Source organism: Sinohyriopsis cumingii, chromosome 7 (assembly GCF_028554795.1).
Source record: "Sinohyriopsis cumingii isolate HCF-2022 chromosome 7, ASM2855479v2, whole genome shotgun sequence".
Classification (NCBI taxonomy): domain Eukaryota; kingdom Metazoa; phylum Mollusca; class Bivalvia; order Unionida; family Unionidae; genus Sinohyriopsis; species Sinohyriopsis cumingii.
In genome coordinates, this window is record NC_142967.1 from 79,255,600 (window position 1) to 79,273,769 (window position 18,170).

The 18,170-nt window shown below is 31.1% G+C and overlaps 1 protein-coding gene across 1 annotated transcript in view; it reads left to right on the forward strand.

Annotated features, from left to right (window-relative positions):
• LOC149795600 (protein mono-ADP-ribosyltransferase PARP14-like) overlaps window positions 1–18,170 on the forward strand; it is a 99,526-nt gene that overhangs the window by 35,732 nt on the left and 45,624 nt on the right. Inside the window, exons 13-16 of the mRNA XM_089965427.1 lie at window positions 5,503–5,724; window positions 9,843–9,975; window positions 14,343–14,447; window positions 16,570–16,632. Coding sequence (XP_089821553.1) covers window positions 5,503–5,724; window positions 9,843–9,975; window positions 14,343–14,447; window positions 16,570–16,632 — 523 coding nt within the window. The remainder of the gene's footprint in view (window positions 1–5,502; window positions 5,725–9,842; window positions 9,976–14,342; window positions 14,448–16,569; window positions 16,633–18,170) is intronic.

Sequence of the window (18,170 nt, forward strand, 5' to 3'; positions counted from 1 at the left end):
TTATTGCAAACAGCAGCACCTTTCGTGTCAGAAAATATACTGTATATACTCCTTTATAAGTCAGGTCCAGATGTAGCATCGACCCTGACCTATGATCACATAATGTACCGGCAGATCAGACTATATGTTGTGCATTCTATTAATTACTGCTAACAAGCTGCATAGATCCAGATCTGTCAGCACGTTATGTGTTGGTGGATTTGTGTCTGTGCATGTTGAAGTTGAATGTGACTAATACAGGAGTATATATGGTTTGTGTAATCAAAGTACAGAGAGAGGTATATTTCCATACAAATGGAAGGCAGTGACTAATACATGAGTATATATGGTTTATGTAATCAAAGTACAGAGAGAGGTATATTTCCATACAAATGGAAGGCAGTGACTAATACATGAGTATATATGGTTTGTGTAATCAAAGTACAGAGAGAGGTATATTTCCATACAAATGGAGGGCAGTGACTAATACATGAGTATATATGGTTTGTGTAATCAAAGTACAGAGAGAGATATATTTCCATACAAATGGAAGGCAGTGACTAATACATGAGTATATATGGTTTATGTAATCAAAGTACAGAGAGAGGTATATTTCCATATAAATGGAAGGCAGTGACTAATACATGAGTATATATGGTTTGTGTAATCAAAGTACAGAGAGAGGTATATTTCCATACAAATGGAAGGCAGTGACTAATACATGAGTATATATGGTTTGTGTAATCAAAGTACAGAGAGAGATATATTTCCATACAAATGGAAGGCAGTGACTAATACATGAGTATATATGGTTTATGTAATCAAAGTACAGAGAGAGGTATATTTCCATACAAATGGAAGGCAGTGACTAATACATGAGTATATATGGTTTGTGTAATCAAAGTACAGAGAGAGATATATTTCCATACAAATGGAAGGCAGTGACTAATACATGAGTATATATGGTTTGTGTAATCAAAGTACAGAGAGAGATATATTTCCATACAAATGGAAGGCAGTGACTAATACATGAGTACATATGGTTTGTGTAATCAAAGTACAGAGAGAGATATATTTCCATACAAATGGAAGGCAGTGACTAATACATGAGTATATATGGTTTATGTAATCAAAGTACAGAGAGAGGTATATTTCCATACAAATGGAAGGCAGTGAATGTTAAACTGTTTGATAAATCTGGTCCACTTCGTGACATTAACAGAACCATTTCAGTCTTTTATGTTTTGTCAAAATTACTTGAAAAACATTTTCACAATTCTGATGTTTTTTTTCTTGATGAGCACAATTTCAATAGCAACTGATTGGTTTACAATTAATATGTTTAAGTCAGACTATTGCAGTAATATTTATTTCAATAGGAACTGTTTGGTTTACTATTAAAATGTTAGTCAGACTATTACAGTAATATTTATTTCAATAGAAACTGATTGTTTTACTATTAAAATGTTACAGTCAGACTATTACAGTAATATTTATTTCAATAGAAACTGATTGGTTTACTATTCAGTATGTTACAGTCAGACTATTACAGTAATATTTATTTCAATAGGAACTGATTGGTTTACTATTAAAATGTTACAGTCAGACTATTACAGTAATATTTATTTCAATAGGAACTGATTGGTTTACTATTAAAATGTTACAGTCAGACTATTACAGTAATATTTATTTCAATAGGAACTGATTGGTTTACTATTAAAATGTTACAGTCAGACTATTACAGTAATATTTATTTCAACACGAACTGATTGGTTTACTATTAAAATGTTACAGTCAGACTATTACAGTAATATTCATTTCAATATGAACTGATTGGTTTACTATTAAAATGTTACAGTCAGACTATTACAGTAATATTCATTTCAATAGGAACTGATTGGTTTACTATTAAAATGTTACAGTCAGACTATTACAGTAATATTTATTTCAATAGAAACTGATTGGTTTACTATTAAAATGTTACAGTCAGACTATTACAGTAATATTTATTTCAATAGGAACTGATTGGTTTACTATTAAAATGTTACAGTCAGACTATTACAGTAATATTTATTTCAATAGGAACTGATTGGTTTACTATTAAAATGTTACAGTCAGACTATTACAGTAATATTTATTTCAATAGGAACTGATTGGCTTACTATTAAAATGTTACAGTCAGACTATTACAGTAATATTTATTTCAACAGGAACTGATTGGTTTACTATTAAAATGTTACAGTCAGACTATTACAGTAATATTCATTTCAACAGGAACTGATTGGTTTACTATTAAAATGTTACAGTCAGACTATTACAGTAATATTCATTTCAATAGGAACTGATTGGTTTACTATTAAAATGTTACAGTCAGACTATTACAGTAATATTCATTTCAACAGGAACTGATTGGTTTACTATTAAAATGTTACAGTCAGACTATTACAGTAATATTCATTTCAATAGAAACTGATTGGTTTACTATTAAAATATTACAGTCAGACTATTACAGTAATATTTATTTCAATAGAAACTGATTGGTTTACTATTAAAATATTACAGTCAGACTATTACAGTAATATTTATTTCAATAGGAACTGATTGGTTTACTATTAAAATGTTACAGTCAGACTATTACAGTAATATTTATTTCAATAGAAACTGATTGTTTTACTATTAAAATGTTACAGTCAGACTATTACAGTAATATTTATTTCAATAGGAACTGATTGGTTTACTATTAAAATGTTAGACTATTACAGTAATATTTATTTCAATAGAAACTGATTGTTTTACTATTAAAATGTTACAGTCAGACTATTACAGTAATATTTATTTCAATAGAAACTGATTGTTTTACTATTAAAATGTTACAGTCAGACTATTACAGTAATATTTATTTCAATAGGAACTGATTGGTTTACTATTAAAATGTTACAGTCAGACTATTTCAGTAATATTTATTTCAATAGGAACTGATTCGTTTACTATTAAAATGTTAGACTATTACAGTAATATTTATTTCAATAGGAACTGATTGTTTTACTATTAAAATGTTACAGTCAGACTATTACAGTAATATTTATTTCAATAGAAACTGATTGTTTTACTATTAAAATGTTACAGTCAGACAATTACAGTAATATTTATTTCAATAGGAACTGATTGGTTTACTATTAAAATGTTACAGTCAGACTATTACAGTAATATTTATTTCAATAGGAACTGATTGGTTTACTATTAAAATGTTACAGTCAGACTATTACAGTAATATTTATTTCAATAGGAACTGATTGGTTTACTATTAAAATGTTACAGTCAGACTATTACAGTAATATTTATTTCAATAGGAACTGATTGTTTTACTATTAAAATGTTACAGTCAGACTATTACAGTAATATTTATTTCAATAGGAACTGATTGTTTTACTATTAAAATGTTAGACTATTACAGTAATATTTATTTCAATAGGAACTGATTGGTTTACTATTAAAATGTTACAGTCAGTCTATTACAGTAATATTTATTTCAATAGGAACTGATTGGTTTACTATTAAAATGTTAGACTATTACAGTAATACTTATTTCAATAGGAACTGATTGTTTTACTATTAAAATGTTACAGTCAGACTATTACAGTAATATTTATTTCAATAGGAACTGATTGTTTTACTATTAAAATGTTACAGTCAGACTATTACAGTAATATTTATTTCAATAGGAACTGATTGGTTTACTATTAAAATGTTAGACTGTTACAGTAATATTTATTTCAATAGGATTTGATTGTTTTACTATTAAAATGTTACAGTCAGACTATTACAGTAATATTTATTTCAATAGAAACTGATTGTTTTACTATTAAAATGTTACAGTCAGACTATTACAGTAATATTTATTTCAATAGGAACTGATTGGTTTACTATTAAAATGTTACAGTCAGACTATTACAGTAATATTTATTTCAATAGGAACTGATTGGTTTACTATTAAAATGTTACAGTCAGACTATTACAGTAATATTTATTTCAGTAGGAACTGATTGGTTTACTATTAAAATGTTACAGTCAGACTATTACAGTAATATTTATTTCAATAGGAACTGATTGTTTTACTATTAAAATGTTACAGTCAGACTATTACAGTAATATTTATTTCAATAGGAACTGATTGGTTTACTATTAAAATGTTACAGTCAGACTATTACAGTAATATTTATTTCAATAGGAACTGATTGTTTTACTATTAAAATGTTAGACTATTACAGTAATATTTATTTCAATAGGAACTGATTGGTTTACTATTAAAATGTTACAGTCGGTCTATTACAGTAATATTTATTTCAATAGGAACTGATTGGTTTACTATTAAAATGTTAGACTATTACAGTAATATTTATTTCAACAGGAACTGATTGTTTTACTATTAAAATGTTACAGTCAGACTATTACAGTAATATTTATTTCAATAGAAACTGATTGGTTTACTATTAAAATGTTACAGTCAGACTATTACAGTAATATTTATTTCAATAGGAACTGATTGGTTTACTATTAAAATGTTACAGTCAGACTATTACAGTAATATTTATTTCAATAGGAACTGATTGGTTTACTATTAAAATGTTACAGTCAGACTATTACAGTAATATTTATTTCAATAGGAACTGATTGTTTTACTATTAAAATGTTACAGTCAGACTATTACAGTAATATTTATTTCAATAGGAACTGATTGGTTTACTATTAAAATGTTACAGTCAGACTATTACAGTAATATTTATTTCAACAGGAACTGATTGGTTTACTATTCAGTATGTTACAGTCAGGCTATTACAGTAATGTTCAGTTCTTTATCTGGCTGTATCTAAATATGTTTGTATCCATCCATCCACAATAGGAAGACTCAGAGTTCAAAAAGTAAAATTGTTACAGTAATTACATTACATAAGCAAAATTTATTGGAGTGATGTCAGTTTTTCAGTGTAACTTCATAGTGATGGTAAAACTTCTGTTTAACATGATTTTTCAGAAAATAACATATTTTCTTATTTAAATTGGAGTTGATCTTATCCTTCAACCTACTATAGTTGCACAATTTTTCACCTTTTTTCAGAAAATGTTTTAGAATCCTAATTGTCACTTGGTTACCTTGTAGGTGCACTTTTGATTATTTACCTTTAATTTAATTATTATTATTTTAATTTAGTCAGGATTCCAATTATCTGAGCATAACAAGGTAATGAGGTGAAAGGTCATCTTGGGAAGTATATTGTCTGCAAGTATAGGTGTTCACAATTTGGGCATGTATTACTTCCCCCCTAAGAACTTGGACATGAAAATAGATCCGCCTATCCTGTATGCAGAAATCTGTATGCAAATTGGCAAAAGCTTCATCAGAGTACTCCTTTTGGAAGCAAATTAGTAATTGTCTCAGTATGATTGTGCTTTGGTTGTCTATTTTTTGTAAATACTTGTCCAGGTCTTTACACTATTATAAATTGGCATGTCATTTTGTTGAAGGTTCTTTCTGATGTGATAACAGCAGCACTGAAGTTGGCAGACAAAAAGGGTTGTAAATCCATAGCAATGCCAGCCATGGGAAGTGGATACCTCAGGTATCCAGCAACACTGGTTGCCAAGGTGATGTATGATACTGTTGGAGACTGGGCTGAGAAAAATGCCTCAAGTTCATTGAAAACTGTGAAGTTTGTTCTCTTCTTCAAGGACAAGTCAACACAGGATGTAAGCTTATTTTGTACCAGTTTTGTATTCTCAGTCTGTCTGCTTGTCTTTACATATATTTATGTATGAATGTAAATAAGGGAGCCTCAAATTTTAATGACTGTTATTTACTGATAAAAATCATATTATTTTTCTTCAGAAAACTATACCGCAGAATTTCTGCTGTAAACAATATTTTATTGCAATATATTGCTTTTTTGAAAATATTAGCTGAAAAAAACAGACTTACCACCTTGATAATCCATAAAACATCATTGACAAGTATGTATTACCATTAAAGAACTGAATGGTAAAGTGATATTTAATTGGTCCTCTAAAAACAGATCTTAAAGGATGATAAGATGTTTTCATTACTTATGGCCTAGATTGAAGATAGTTTGTTCTGAAGTCTGACATGCTAGCACTCACAATCACAAAATATAGTTAACAAGCACATGGTCAAGGGGCTTCTGTAAGGTCTGTAGCACAGACCCTGGGGTAATATCAGATTTCATGACAGAATTTATGAGCCTTGAATAAAACAAATAAAACTATTATATGTGACCTAAGTAAGACACCAGGCTATTGCCTTATTCTGGAATAGGACAACACAAAAATGAAATAGAAAGTAAAACAAAAAATAAAGACAAAGATTCACTCCTGTCAGAAATTATGCAGCTTAAATATGGCTATACTGCTTCAAACAGCATACATCCTGACATTTTACCAGCAGTGCATGAAGACATTATAAATATGAAAACAGAAATTGTCAGTACTCTCAAAGATAGAAGAATCACAAACGCACATCAGTGAAATAAGCCAGCTTATGAAAATAAAAGAAAATGCCCAGAAAGACAATGATAAATCCAAAAAACCAGCCAGAATACAGGGAAAATACCTTCAGTCCCTCAGTTAGTTGCTTAGCAATCAAGCTACAGTAGAAAACTCTCTACCAAGCATGTGCTTTGCCACCTTAAACATAAGAGCTTTATATTTTATAATACACTGGATTCTACCTGAGACAGAAGAGAAAACATCAAAGAAAATGTTAATTACAGATAAAACATTCTCGTATGGGTTCGTGTTAAATGTTTACCTGGGGCAGAAACTGGTCATACATTTGGTGGCAATGATGTGAGTAACAATATTCATATAGACAATATTGAAAATAATTTTTATAACATACTAAACAACATGTACTTGTCAATGAATAATCCTAACTGCTCAATCGTTCTATGCAGTGTATGCCCAAGAATTGACACAGACATTCATGAGTTGAATGCTCAGATTGTGTCATGAATGGAATTACAAAATGATGGACCTTAAACAGGCATTTGGGACAAAGTCTGGATTATTTCTGGAGCACCTAATAGCAAGGAGTCCATCTGAATAAGAAAGGTTTACTCCACTTTCTCTATGCCATAATGAGATTTTCCCTATACTAAATAACAACTATGACTACTATAAAAGGCATAGAAATGAAAATCACAAACATGATTCAGACCACACTAACTGCTCTAACCATAATTAGAAATCAAGAATATGTTTCTTCTGTTTTCAATGAGAGCATGATGTGCAATCATGCAGGAAAACAATCAGAATACAGTGTTTAGAAAATGGACATAAGTCAAAGCACTGTATAATGTTTGACTTATATATGCAGTATTAGGATAATGGTAATGAAAATAGGACCATAAGTTTAAAACACATTATTACAGAAACTTCAAAACGTCCTATAAGATGTACTAATTGTAATTTGTCCTTGTCATGACAGAAAACGGACTGCAGATACCCCACTGAGTGATGATGTCTTTGGAAATAACTCTGGTGCAATCCCATTAGGTGCTCAGCAATCACAGTGACCATAACATGTTAACTGCTACTGAGATAACTGCTAAATGTGACAATGTTTCAAGATTCATTCCAAAATCTTCTGAAAAAACAAACAGTTGATAGTCATGACTTAGGACATTGTATAGAAGAAAATTTTGAGTAATATATTGTTAGTAAAGACATTCCATATCATTCATCTCAGGACCATCAAAACTTAGAATTGTCTCAAAACCGGTGGCTTAAGCAAAAAGGCCGCAAAATTTAAGTGTCCTGATTACCCATCATGCTTTGGTTTCTGCAACATGACTTTACTGAGCTTTGTTTGAATTGCAGCAAAATTTTTGTATTGACAAGTCTTTGAATAATTTTAATTTTGATCATTCCATTGCATTATTAACAGAAGTTATTTCTCCAGATTGCCTTTCCTCCTTACATTGAAATTCCACGGCTTAATTTTGTTTAAGTTTGCTGAATTTCAACCAGATTTGGTTTGCTTCCTTATAATGGCTCCTCAATACATCTGATTTTTTAGTGTTCCAAGATTTTATTTATGGAAAGTATGGATCAATATTGGCTTCTACAGTTTAACCTGACCATGCTTAATGTGATTTGAACTCAATTTGACGTGTAATTTCATATTAAGGAAGCCTTGAATGAGCTTTATTACCAGTATTATACAAGATCATTCACAGGAGTTATAGCCCCTTATTGTCTGCCCTCTTGATTTTGGTTTTCACTGCATAACTTTACTAAGCTCAGTTTCATTCAGATTTGACTTGCAACTTTAAATATATGAGACCTTGAGTTAGTTTAATTTTAAATGATCTATATTATTATTTAGAAGAGTTATGGTCCCTGCTTGCCTTCTGAATTTAATTTTTGCATCGTAACTTGACATTTTAATGTTTGATTTCAGTTTAAGTTGTCAAGTTTATTTTTATTGATGAAACCTTGAATTAATTAGATTTCCAGTATTCCAAATCATTATTTCAAACAGTAAGACCTTGTTTTCCAAAACTTTTCATTTAAACTCAATGCCTGTTTAAGCACAGGAACTAGTAGTTAGTGTGGCCCTTTGTGATGAACCCATCACTAAGAGTTATAGTTTTCATTATTGGAAATTATTGTTAAAACCCCAGTGCTGATTTATAAAAATATACTCATTGATACAGTCTAGAATGCATTACAAGCATGTGGCATGCTTGAAACATGTAGTGAAGAGTGTAATACAATGTCACTTCTGTGTATAAAGTCATTCTGCATCTTTGTGATTTAGTTTAAGCTATTAAAGGGTTATACAGACAAAATGAAGTGTTCATGTAGGAAAATGTAAGGACAGAACTTTTCAAAGTCCCCCCACCAGCTAGTTGTAAATTTACCTTAACTTTTAAATCAGTGCATTCCACCTGCCAAACTTTTACACAGGTGGGTTTCTTTTATTAACTTTTCTTTTTCTTTACCTCACAGTTGCTTCCTATATTTTGCACTAAAGGTTGAGATTTTATTAGTTTGCCTATAGAGGTTATCGTGTACAAATCATGAGTTTTCATTGTTTTAAATAGTAGAGACAACATCAGTGGGAAATCTATGCAAAAAAATATTAAAAAGTTAAATACCTTTTATTTTGTAACCTTGTATGTGTAAGCATTAAAAAAGACCAAGTTCAGAACTTTTATCGAGTAAAATTGTGCTGATAAATGCATTTATTTCCACTTTGTTATTCAAATTGTGCATATTTATATCCACACTTTTGTGAATACATTCATTGGTTAGGGACTGACCATTTAATTTTCACAGGGAGAGGAAAGTTTTTAGTATTTGCTTTTGGAGTGAGAATAATTTGTTTTCTTCTACTTCATCAAGATAATTTATCTTTTTAATTGAAGTCTTATGTACATGCATCCATCATCTATCTGCATGTCCTTTTCATCCACCTGTTCATGTTTCTGTTGATTCTTGTAACCTGAATTCCATCCACACTGATTGAAAGAGAGTCATCATATCAGTTATCATGTTTTATGCAAATTAGTTGACAATAGTAAAATTTCAGATTCTTGATGTAGCTCACTGGGGAAGATGGAGGTGAATTTTAACCAACAGTAACATTTTCAATATGGACTCTTCCTTATTACCTGAATTCCACCTTCATGTATTTGAATATTATTTTTCCAGGCTGAGTAGATGGTTGAGAAGGTTTTTAATCCTGAATGAAACCCAGATGGTATTGGATGTGGGGGGAAGATGGAGTAAAAAGTAAAACACTAGATATTTATGATGGCTTTCATCTGTTTAACTCTTTATTCAAGGCCTTCCAAGATCAGCTAAGAGGAACTCTTCATAGAACTAACATCAGAAAGCAAAAGTCAATTAATGTACATGATGTCAAAACACTACCAGAAATTGGTTGTTGTGTTGTAATTGATCCCAGTGATGATTCAGGTAATATTTTTATTCAGTTGTTCTGTTGATGAGATTTCATGAAACTGTCTAAGATGTAACAATATCTAATATGTAATAATGTATCTAATATGTAAAAATGTATCTCTAATATGTAACAATGTCTAATATGTAACAATGTCTAATATGTAACAATGTCTAAGATGTAACAATATCTAATATGTAACAATGTTCATTGAAAATAATGACTGAGATTATTATATATATATATATATATATATATATATATATATATATATATATATATATATATATATATATATATATATATATATATATATATTGCTATTTAAAAAGTGTAAAAATGAAGGTTCATTTTCATCCTCGGAATGAAAATGTGCTCTTATATGCAATTCTTTTGCTATTTTTGTTTTATATAAAGTCTACCATGTTGTGTAATCATTCCTCCATCATCATTGAAGTGTTGCTCCATATTTTGGTACTTATGAATGACCTCATATTTTTGGGGTCTAATTTACTAAAAAAAAGAACGATATTAAAGTCTGGTTTTTAAAATCACGACTTCCCTTTTTTGAAACTTCTACAGTATCAAACATTTTATAAATGTTGTTTTAATCAAGATCAACTTTGATACAATGATTTGTCTACAAATTAAGGTTACAATGATTTGTCTACAAATTAAGGTCAGCCAGAGAGTTTTCTATTTAAACTTGATTTTTAATCTTTGATACCTGAAAATTCTATGTTCATAACTACTGTAAATTTCTATTGCATCATTTAAGAAAATTTGCATTTAAAATTATGATTCATGAAAGTTGGCACAGGTATTAGCCGCCTCTGATATGTATATCAAAGTGACACATCCCATGAACAAGGATCTCGCTAATGTAGAAGTTATAATGCAGGGAAATGTTATGAAATCATAGTCATGCAAAAATTAAAGAAACAGAAACAGCTAATGCCACATTTATGCATATAGTCATAATTATATAATCCACATTGAAAAAAACAGGTACATCATCTGTGTGCATCTTTAATGAAATACAGCAGACAATAATGCTTCAAAAGAAAACCTGTAGTTCTTTAAAATTTTATATGGGGCATCCCACCCATTGAAATATAATCCAAGTAATTTCAGGCAGTGAATTTACTCAAAACTTGTTGTTAATGGGAGAGATAAACAGTAACCTTTTTCCCCATTCTACAAATTAACTTATTGGAGAATAAAAAAATGACAAAATTAATGTGTAATATTGAAGTTTACATTGTCCATCATAATGAGCAAAACAGGAAGTTTATTACCTGAAGCAGCAGTAATAATGGTGACATCCAATATACACCTAAATGGATAAATTTTGAGATTAACAAAGAAAATTATAGTCAATAACATATTGCTTGTGGTCTTCATTCATTTCAAATGTTAAAATACAGAGAATTTTATAAAATATTCATTATGGTGAGTGGAAACTCATGTAAAATGGCTGCAAAAATAAAATTAGATGATAAGGAGGCAACTGGATTACTTGTTACGGTTTTCACAATCCATGACCTCAATCCACAATGGAAAGCTTGACATTTTACTTTAGAGGTAATTTGAATGGAATAGAGACTAGATGGTATGAGGCAATTATTATAGCAAATGCCTGAATTATAACACGTTTTAAATTTCAAGATTTTTGTTATGTATGATCGTCCAGTATTTATAACAGATTTTCACTTTTGTTTTCCTTAAAGCATTTTTCATGTACCCAATTCTTGCACAATTTGGATTCTCTCCAACTCACATTCTTCACTCTTGAACTCAATCCAGGTGGCTCTGTCATGTGACAAATGATGCAAGGATGCATCAGACAGCCCATCTTCATCAGCTGAATTTCTATAACAATTTGTCCTCAGAATCATCACTGTCACTGTCAGATCAATAATAAATGGGTCACAGTTTCTTCCTCTGATGCCATCTAGGATCCAAAATATAGGATCCAAAATATAGGATCCAAAATATATTTTTTTCTTCCCAGATTACATGCTGTTCTACCTTTTTCAACTGAATTCTCTTGATTCTTTGTCTCACTTGAATATAAAATTTTATGTTGCCATCCTTTTTAAAGGTGGCGTTTTTCCTGGCAACATTACCACTTATATCAGCTTATACTAACTTGATAGGGTTCATCTTGCAATGCTGAGGAGGTAGATGCAAAACCTAATGACCAGGTTGAGAAGCAAGTCATTATTTATATATGTTGGATGAGGTTTGTTTATTTTCACTAGTTTAGAAGCTCAGCCTTATCCTTCTCATCATGAACTCATTGTCTATCAAGTCTGATGGCAGCTGTTGAAACTCTAGATTGTGGATCAAGCTGGAAATAAAAGCGTACAATGTCCATCACAATGACTGCTTCTGTCCAGTCTTGGGAGGAATATATCTGTGAACCACTCCATAATACATCCAGCATTGGATTCAAATACTTGGCACAGCCTAGCGTTGGGTCCCAATTGAGATGAGCAAGCTGCAGCTATTGTTAGACAAAGCATCCAGATGTCCTATGGAGTGGTTCAAGGACACTGGCAGAAGCAAAGTTTTCTTCCACCCACTCTCCTTCACTGTGTTATTGTTGTTGATCCAAATCTCATCCAGATAAACTATATGATAATCTTGCTCCATGAATTTTCTTATCTGATATCCAATATGTCCACCACAGTAGCCAAGTAGAAATTATTGTTATCACTGAAGAATATGAGAGGTTTCAACACTCAACTGTTGAAAGGAAGAAATGGTATTATCTGGAATGCCCAGAAATTCCTTTCTCCAAGTAGATCATCAGTCCCTTCAAGCAACTCTTGTTTTGTAAAATTGTGCTGATATTTAGTGTAAAAATTAGACCAGTTTCTGATGAACCAGTTACCCTCTGGGTTGAATGGCACTGCTGGCCAGCCACACAGTCACACAAAAATCTACCTCAGATGTTGTCCAGAGTTCTAATAAATGTAATAAACACAGTTAAGGAATTATTTCCAAACAGGCATCAGGATTCATGCCTCCTTTCCCATTCACATTTTGTAATATATCATCAAAGAGTTTTTCTTTTCCTTTGTAGAACAAAATGAGACTCAACATTACTGATTGTGTCCATACATGTGTATGTGTTCACATTTTTTGTGTCAGTCATGTACAGTTTTCAATATAAATTATAAATAGCATATTTGGGTATTTTTTTATATGTCTACCTTTTGGTGGAGTTATTATCCATCTGTCTGTCTGTCCATTACATTTTCCTTTTCAACATGATAACATCACTTTCAAAGTAACTCCCTTTATGATGCTTCACAAGCAAGTTCTTCTTAATGAAAACTAAGCCAATTGATTTGGAGGTTAAAGGTTCAAAGGTCAAGTTCATTGTGACCAAAAGAATAATAATGATTTCTGCACAGTAACATTAGTTTTTCATCACAGACCTGGACCAAATTCAGTGGATGGCTTGCACTTAGGGTATGGAAAAATCCATCGATTTTGGGGTCACAATGTTAAGGCAAGGTTCGTATGAAAAGGAAATGGTATTTGCATAGTAACTTTAGTGCTAGACCATATAGCTTGACCAGACTTCACTGTCTAGGCTTGCACTTATGGTACAGATATCTCAGCTAATTGATTTTAGACTGAAAAACTCTAAGGTCAGGGACATTGTGGCTCAAAACTAAATGAGTTTTGCAGAAGGACAGTTTTTTATGATTAAGTTCCATGGCCAAACTTGTGGAGGGATTACACTTTTAGCAAAAACAAACCTTTAGATTATTTGGTCTAAAGGTTAGAGGTCATGCTCATTGTAAGTATAATAAGAAAGTATTGGTTTCTTCACAGTATCTTTAATTCAAGACCACATACCTTGGCCAAAAGATTACATCATTTAGACTTCGTCAGTAATCCCCAGGGTTGACCATGCACCATTGGTGCTACACAGGGAACTATTAAAAATAGGGCAGGCATTCATTCTCTTGTTTGCAAATATTTTTTTTTAAATTATCAAAAGACCTTGTAGAATGCATTCCTCGTTTATAAAACAATTTAATTTTAATCATTTTCTTGAAAGTTCCATATGTTTTCTACATGGTGAAATATTTAAATTAAAACCATTATAGTAAGCCCAAAACAAAAGAATAAAATACATGTTCTCATTTCATTAAAATCTTATCTAGAGCCCTGATGTGGATGCAACATAAAGGTGTTTCCATAGCAACCTATTATGTACAACCATACAAATGATGTCTAGATCAAATAATATCACATGTTTTTCGGACATTTTATCATTCATTCTTGTACATGTTAGTCTCTGAACTAAATTGAAAGTGAAAGTATGCAGATACTGTTAAAGTTAATATTTCTTTTATTGCAGTTTGCACAGTTGGCAAAATGAGAGTAAAAGTCTACACAGGAGATATCTTAAATGAGACAACAGATGCCATTGTTAACAGTGTTGGTGCAGATTTTTTGTTTCAAGGTAAGATTAAAGAAGGGCACATTGTTTCACAATTATTACTATTTACAGTGAGTTTAGTAACACCTAAATGATTCATAAAACTATATATATATATATATATATATATCAGGGGTCCTGAATACTCAGTATTTACTGGACATGAATGACTGGGGTTTAGTCAAGTGCATACTTTGAGAAATTGGACATTAGTCATAGGATATGACAAGTGTCACTTTATCATACTGTTTGTGATTTGTTTATCCATTCAAGTTAAAATGTCAGATGAACACCTTTAGGATGTAAAATTATATTGTAATTAGGTTAATTATTGTTTCTTGGTTGGATAATCAGCACAGGAGTTGTGGACAAAGCTTGTTATAGCCAAACTGCTTGAGGGCTATCACATTCAGTCGGCTGGTTAAATAGGGGTACAGAAGGACAACTTGATTTCTTACTGAATAGTAGTGCAATCAATTTAATATATAGTGTTCTTATTAAAGATATTTGTTTCCTTGTCAGGATCAGACCAGCAAATAGCAACAATAGGAAAAAAAGCTATATAATTGAATAACTGCATGTATAGCTACTGGGTGATTACAATATGAAATATTTCATTGACATATATATATATATATATATATATATATATATATATAAAGAATACAAATCATATGGTGAATAACAATCCTTTCAAGTGCACTGGATCTAGCAAGGGATCACATGTCAGGGATTGATTAAGATTAATGCAAGAAACTGACAACGAACAGTGCAAAACTAGTATTTAACTTGCCAGAGTGCTTTCAACTCTTTATTGGGTCATTTTCAAAGGCAAATACAAAACATGACAAGACAAACAAATAAAACAGAAAAATGGTTATGTTTGCAAAACTTTACATGGCTGTTTCTAAAGGAATTAAACCATTTAACTTTATTATGTTTCAACTAGTGTATTTCAGCTTGTTGCTAATACTGGATAATATTTGTATTGACCTAGAAATTGATGAGCCATAATGACATCTGTTATTTTATGTAAATTTACGTAAGCACAAATTATATCCCAGATATTTCATTGTTATAGTAGTATTTATAGGCTAGTAAGCAAATTTAGAGAATTATTTAAAAGAAAATGTGTCAGCTGCAAAAATAATTTTATTTTGCATGGTTGTCTTTTTCTAGTCTTTTTACTCAGTTGAAAATGACACTTCCAGACACATCAACCATACTAACAGATACTCTAATTTGACAAAAGAAGAAACAGATGCCCTACACTCACTGAAAAGCAGAACAGACATCATAATTAAGCCTGCAGATAAGGGTTCTGCGGTGGAAACAGCCATGCAAAGTTTCACAAACATAACCGTTTTTCTGTTTTATTTGTTTGTCTTGTCTATGTTTTGTATTCGCCACTGGATGATTACAATATGCAAGTGTTACTTTGTTTCTTGTAGTGTATATTTGTTTATATAATTAAGCCTTAGGTAGAATAAGAAAATGAACATATAACAAAAAGGTTACTGCATTTGTATGGGAAAATATGAACTTTTTTTGTTGGATGGATATATTGCACTCCCAAGGTCATGCAGTATATCCATCCAAAAAACTTGTTCATATTTTCCCATACAAATTCAATAACCAATAATTTCCTATTTAAAAGTTAAAACCTCTAATGACATATCTATGGATCCACAAAATGGCAGATAGCTTGATTACATTTGTGTCATTACTTCTATGTGTATAATTTCTCAGTCCCTATCCAGTAATGTTTTTTCATACTTCTTGAGTTAGGTGTTATATAATTAGTACCTAAAATAAAGATAAATATTTAAGATAATGACTTCTTCAGTTCACACATTTCCAATGCATCCCTGTTAAATAAAATCCAGTAAACACAATCTCATGTTTTCATTGGCATTTGGCTCTTATATCACCCATCTTAATGAGATCAGACATCTCAATGAGACCAGACATCTCAATGAGATCAGACATCTTAATGAGACCAAACATCTTAATGAGATCAGACATTATGATTAAAGTGATGTCATTAATTCAGATGGGTCACTGTCTAGAGCACTTGTACTTTAATTTAGTCGCCAGAATGACTTGACCTGATTAGGTCAATAAAAAACCTTTTTGTGAATTGCAGGTGGTGTTTCTGTTTTGTTGAAGCAAAAATGTCCTGGTCTGGAAAAGAAATGCCAGGATAAGGGTAATTTTCGAACATCTAATAATATTCCCTCAGAAAATAATTTGTCTTAAAGTTTATAATTTTACTTACTAAATTTAAATAATTGACTAATAAATTATGGTTCAGATTTGACTGTACATCTTTGATTATGTTTATTTCTGTTTCATTGTCGGAATGATTTTTAATGTAACTAGTTGATACAGATAGTAAAACAGGAAGTCTTACATCATGTCATACCACATCTTTCTGGATGATATTATTTTACATGTTTTTTTCTTGTCATCTTAAGGGGACAAAGAGATAATCCTTTCTTAACACTATAGTATGTGTCTGCATACTGTATAAACAGCAGTCATTTTTAAAGCACATGGAAAACTCTCACCTCAGGAAAGTTAGTTGATTCGAACGGAGGTGACTCAAAGGTAAGGCAGTTACAGATAAACAGCTGCCATTGCACAAATTACCAATGGACTGAAAAGGTTTAGGACTAGTGTTGATTGATGAAAGGTTCAGAACCTGGCACCCTTTGAGGGAGCCACGTTCAAGATGCATATACCTGTAAACAGGTCTGAGTTGCTTGAGTTGTTGTGATGAGTATCAAATTCAATACAAAAGCATGGCTACATGTATTTGGTTTAATAAAATTAGTCATTGTTAAACAATGCAGTTTTCATTCTTTACTGATTGAATAATATGTCCAGTAGTCTTAAATGGACATTGTTTTCACTATGACAGGACTTTAGTTACATCAAAACTAAGGTCAAATAAAAATGTTTAAAATCAAAAACTGAAACACATTTACTATGCTATAAGTTCAATGTCTGGCGATTCACAATCACTTTCCAGATTCTGCCAATTAGAAAATGGTTTTGCTGCTTTTGCAACACAACAGGGCAGCATTGAACTCATATGACATTCAATTGCTGCTCTTTATTCAGTTTAATCATGGCTTTAATGACAGGGTCATCTGATATAGCAAAATTATGATCTTTATCACTAGATTTTGCTAATTGCTGTTTTACACATGCTAAACATTAATTGCATTTTGCATGCGTCTTAATTGGGTCAGCCTTTAAGCTCATTGTACCACAATACATTGTACAGGACCAATTGCTAAATCAAGGAACTTAAACAGCATGAACACAGCATTTTTCCTGTATCCAGATCATATTCAACCCAGAACCATTTTGTTTTCCAGTGTTCTTGAAATGTGACACTTTGCATCCTGTTTTGGCATGTTCTTTTTTGATGCGCATCATTTTTCTTCATTTTCAGGATCCTGAAGATTTTCAGATTTGCCAAAGTTAAATAAATTCAAGACTCATATTGATCGTTTGTTATGTTAATTGGAACAGAGCCACATACTGTACGTCAGTTCACTTAATAGTGTTGTAGTTAGTTGCTAATTCAACCGTACAGTATACAATCATTAATGCAATATGCATGAATACATTTTTTGCCAGCCGTCAGACATCTTGAGTGAAATGAGGCTTCAACCAGTTGAATTTTTTCTTTCCAAGTAAAAAGGTGAAGAAACTTTGAATGAGATTAGTTTTTAG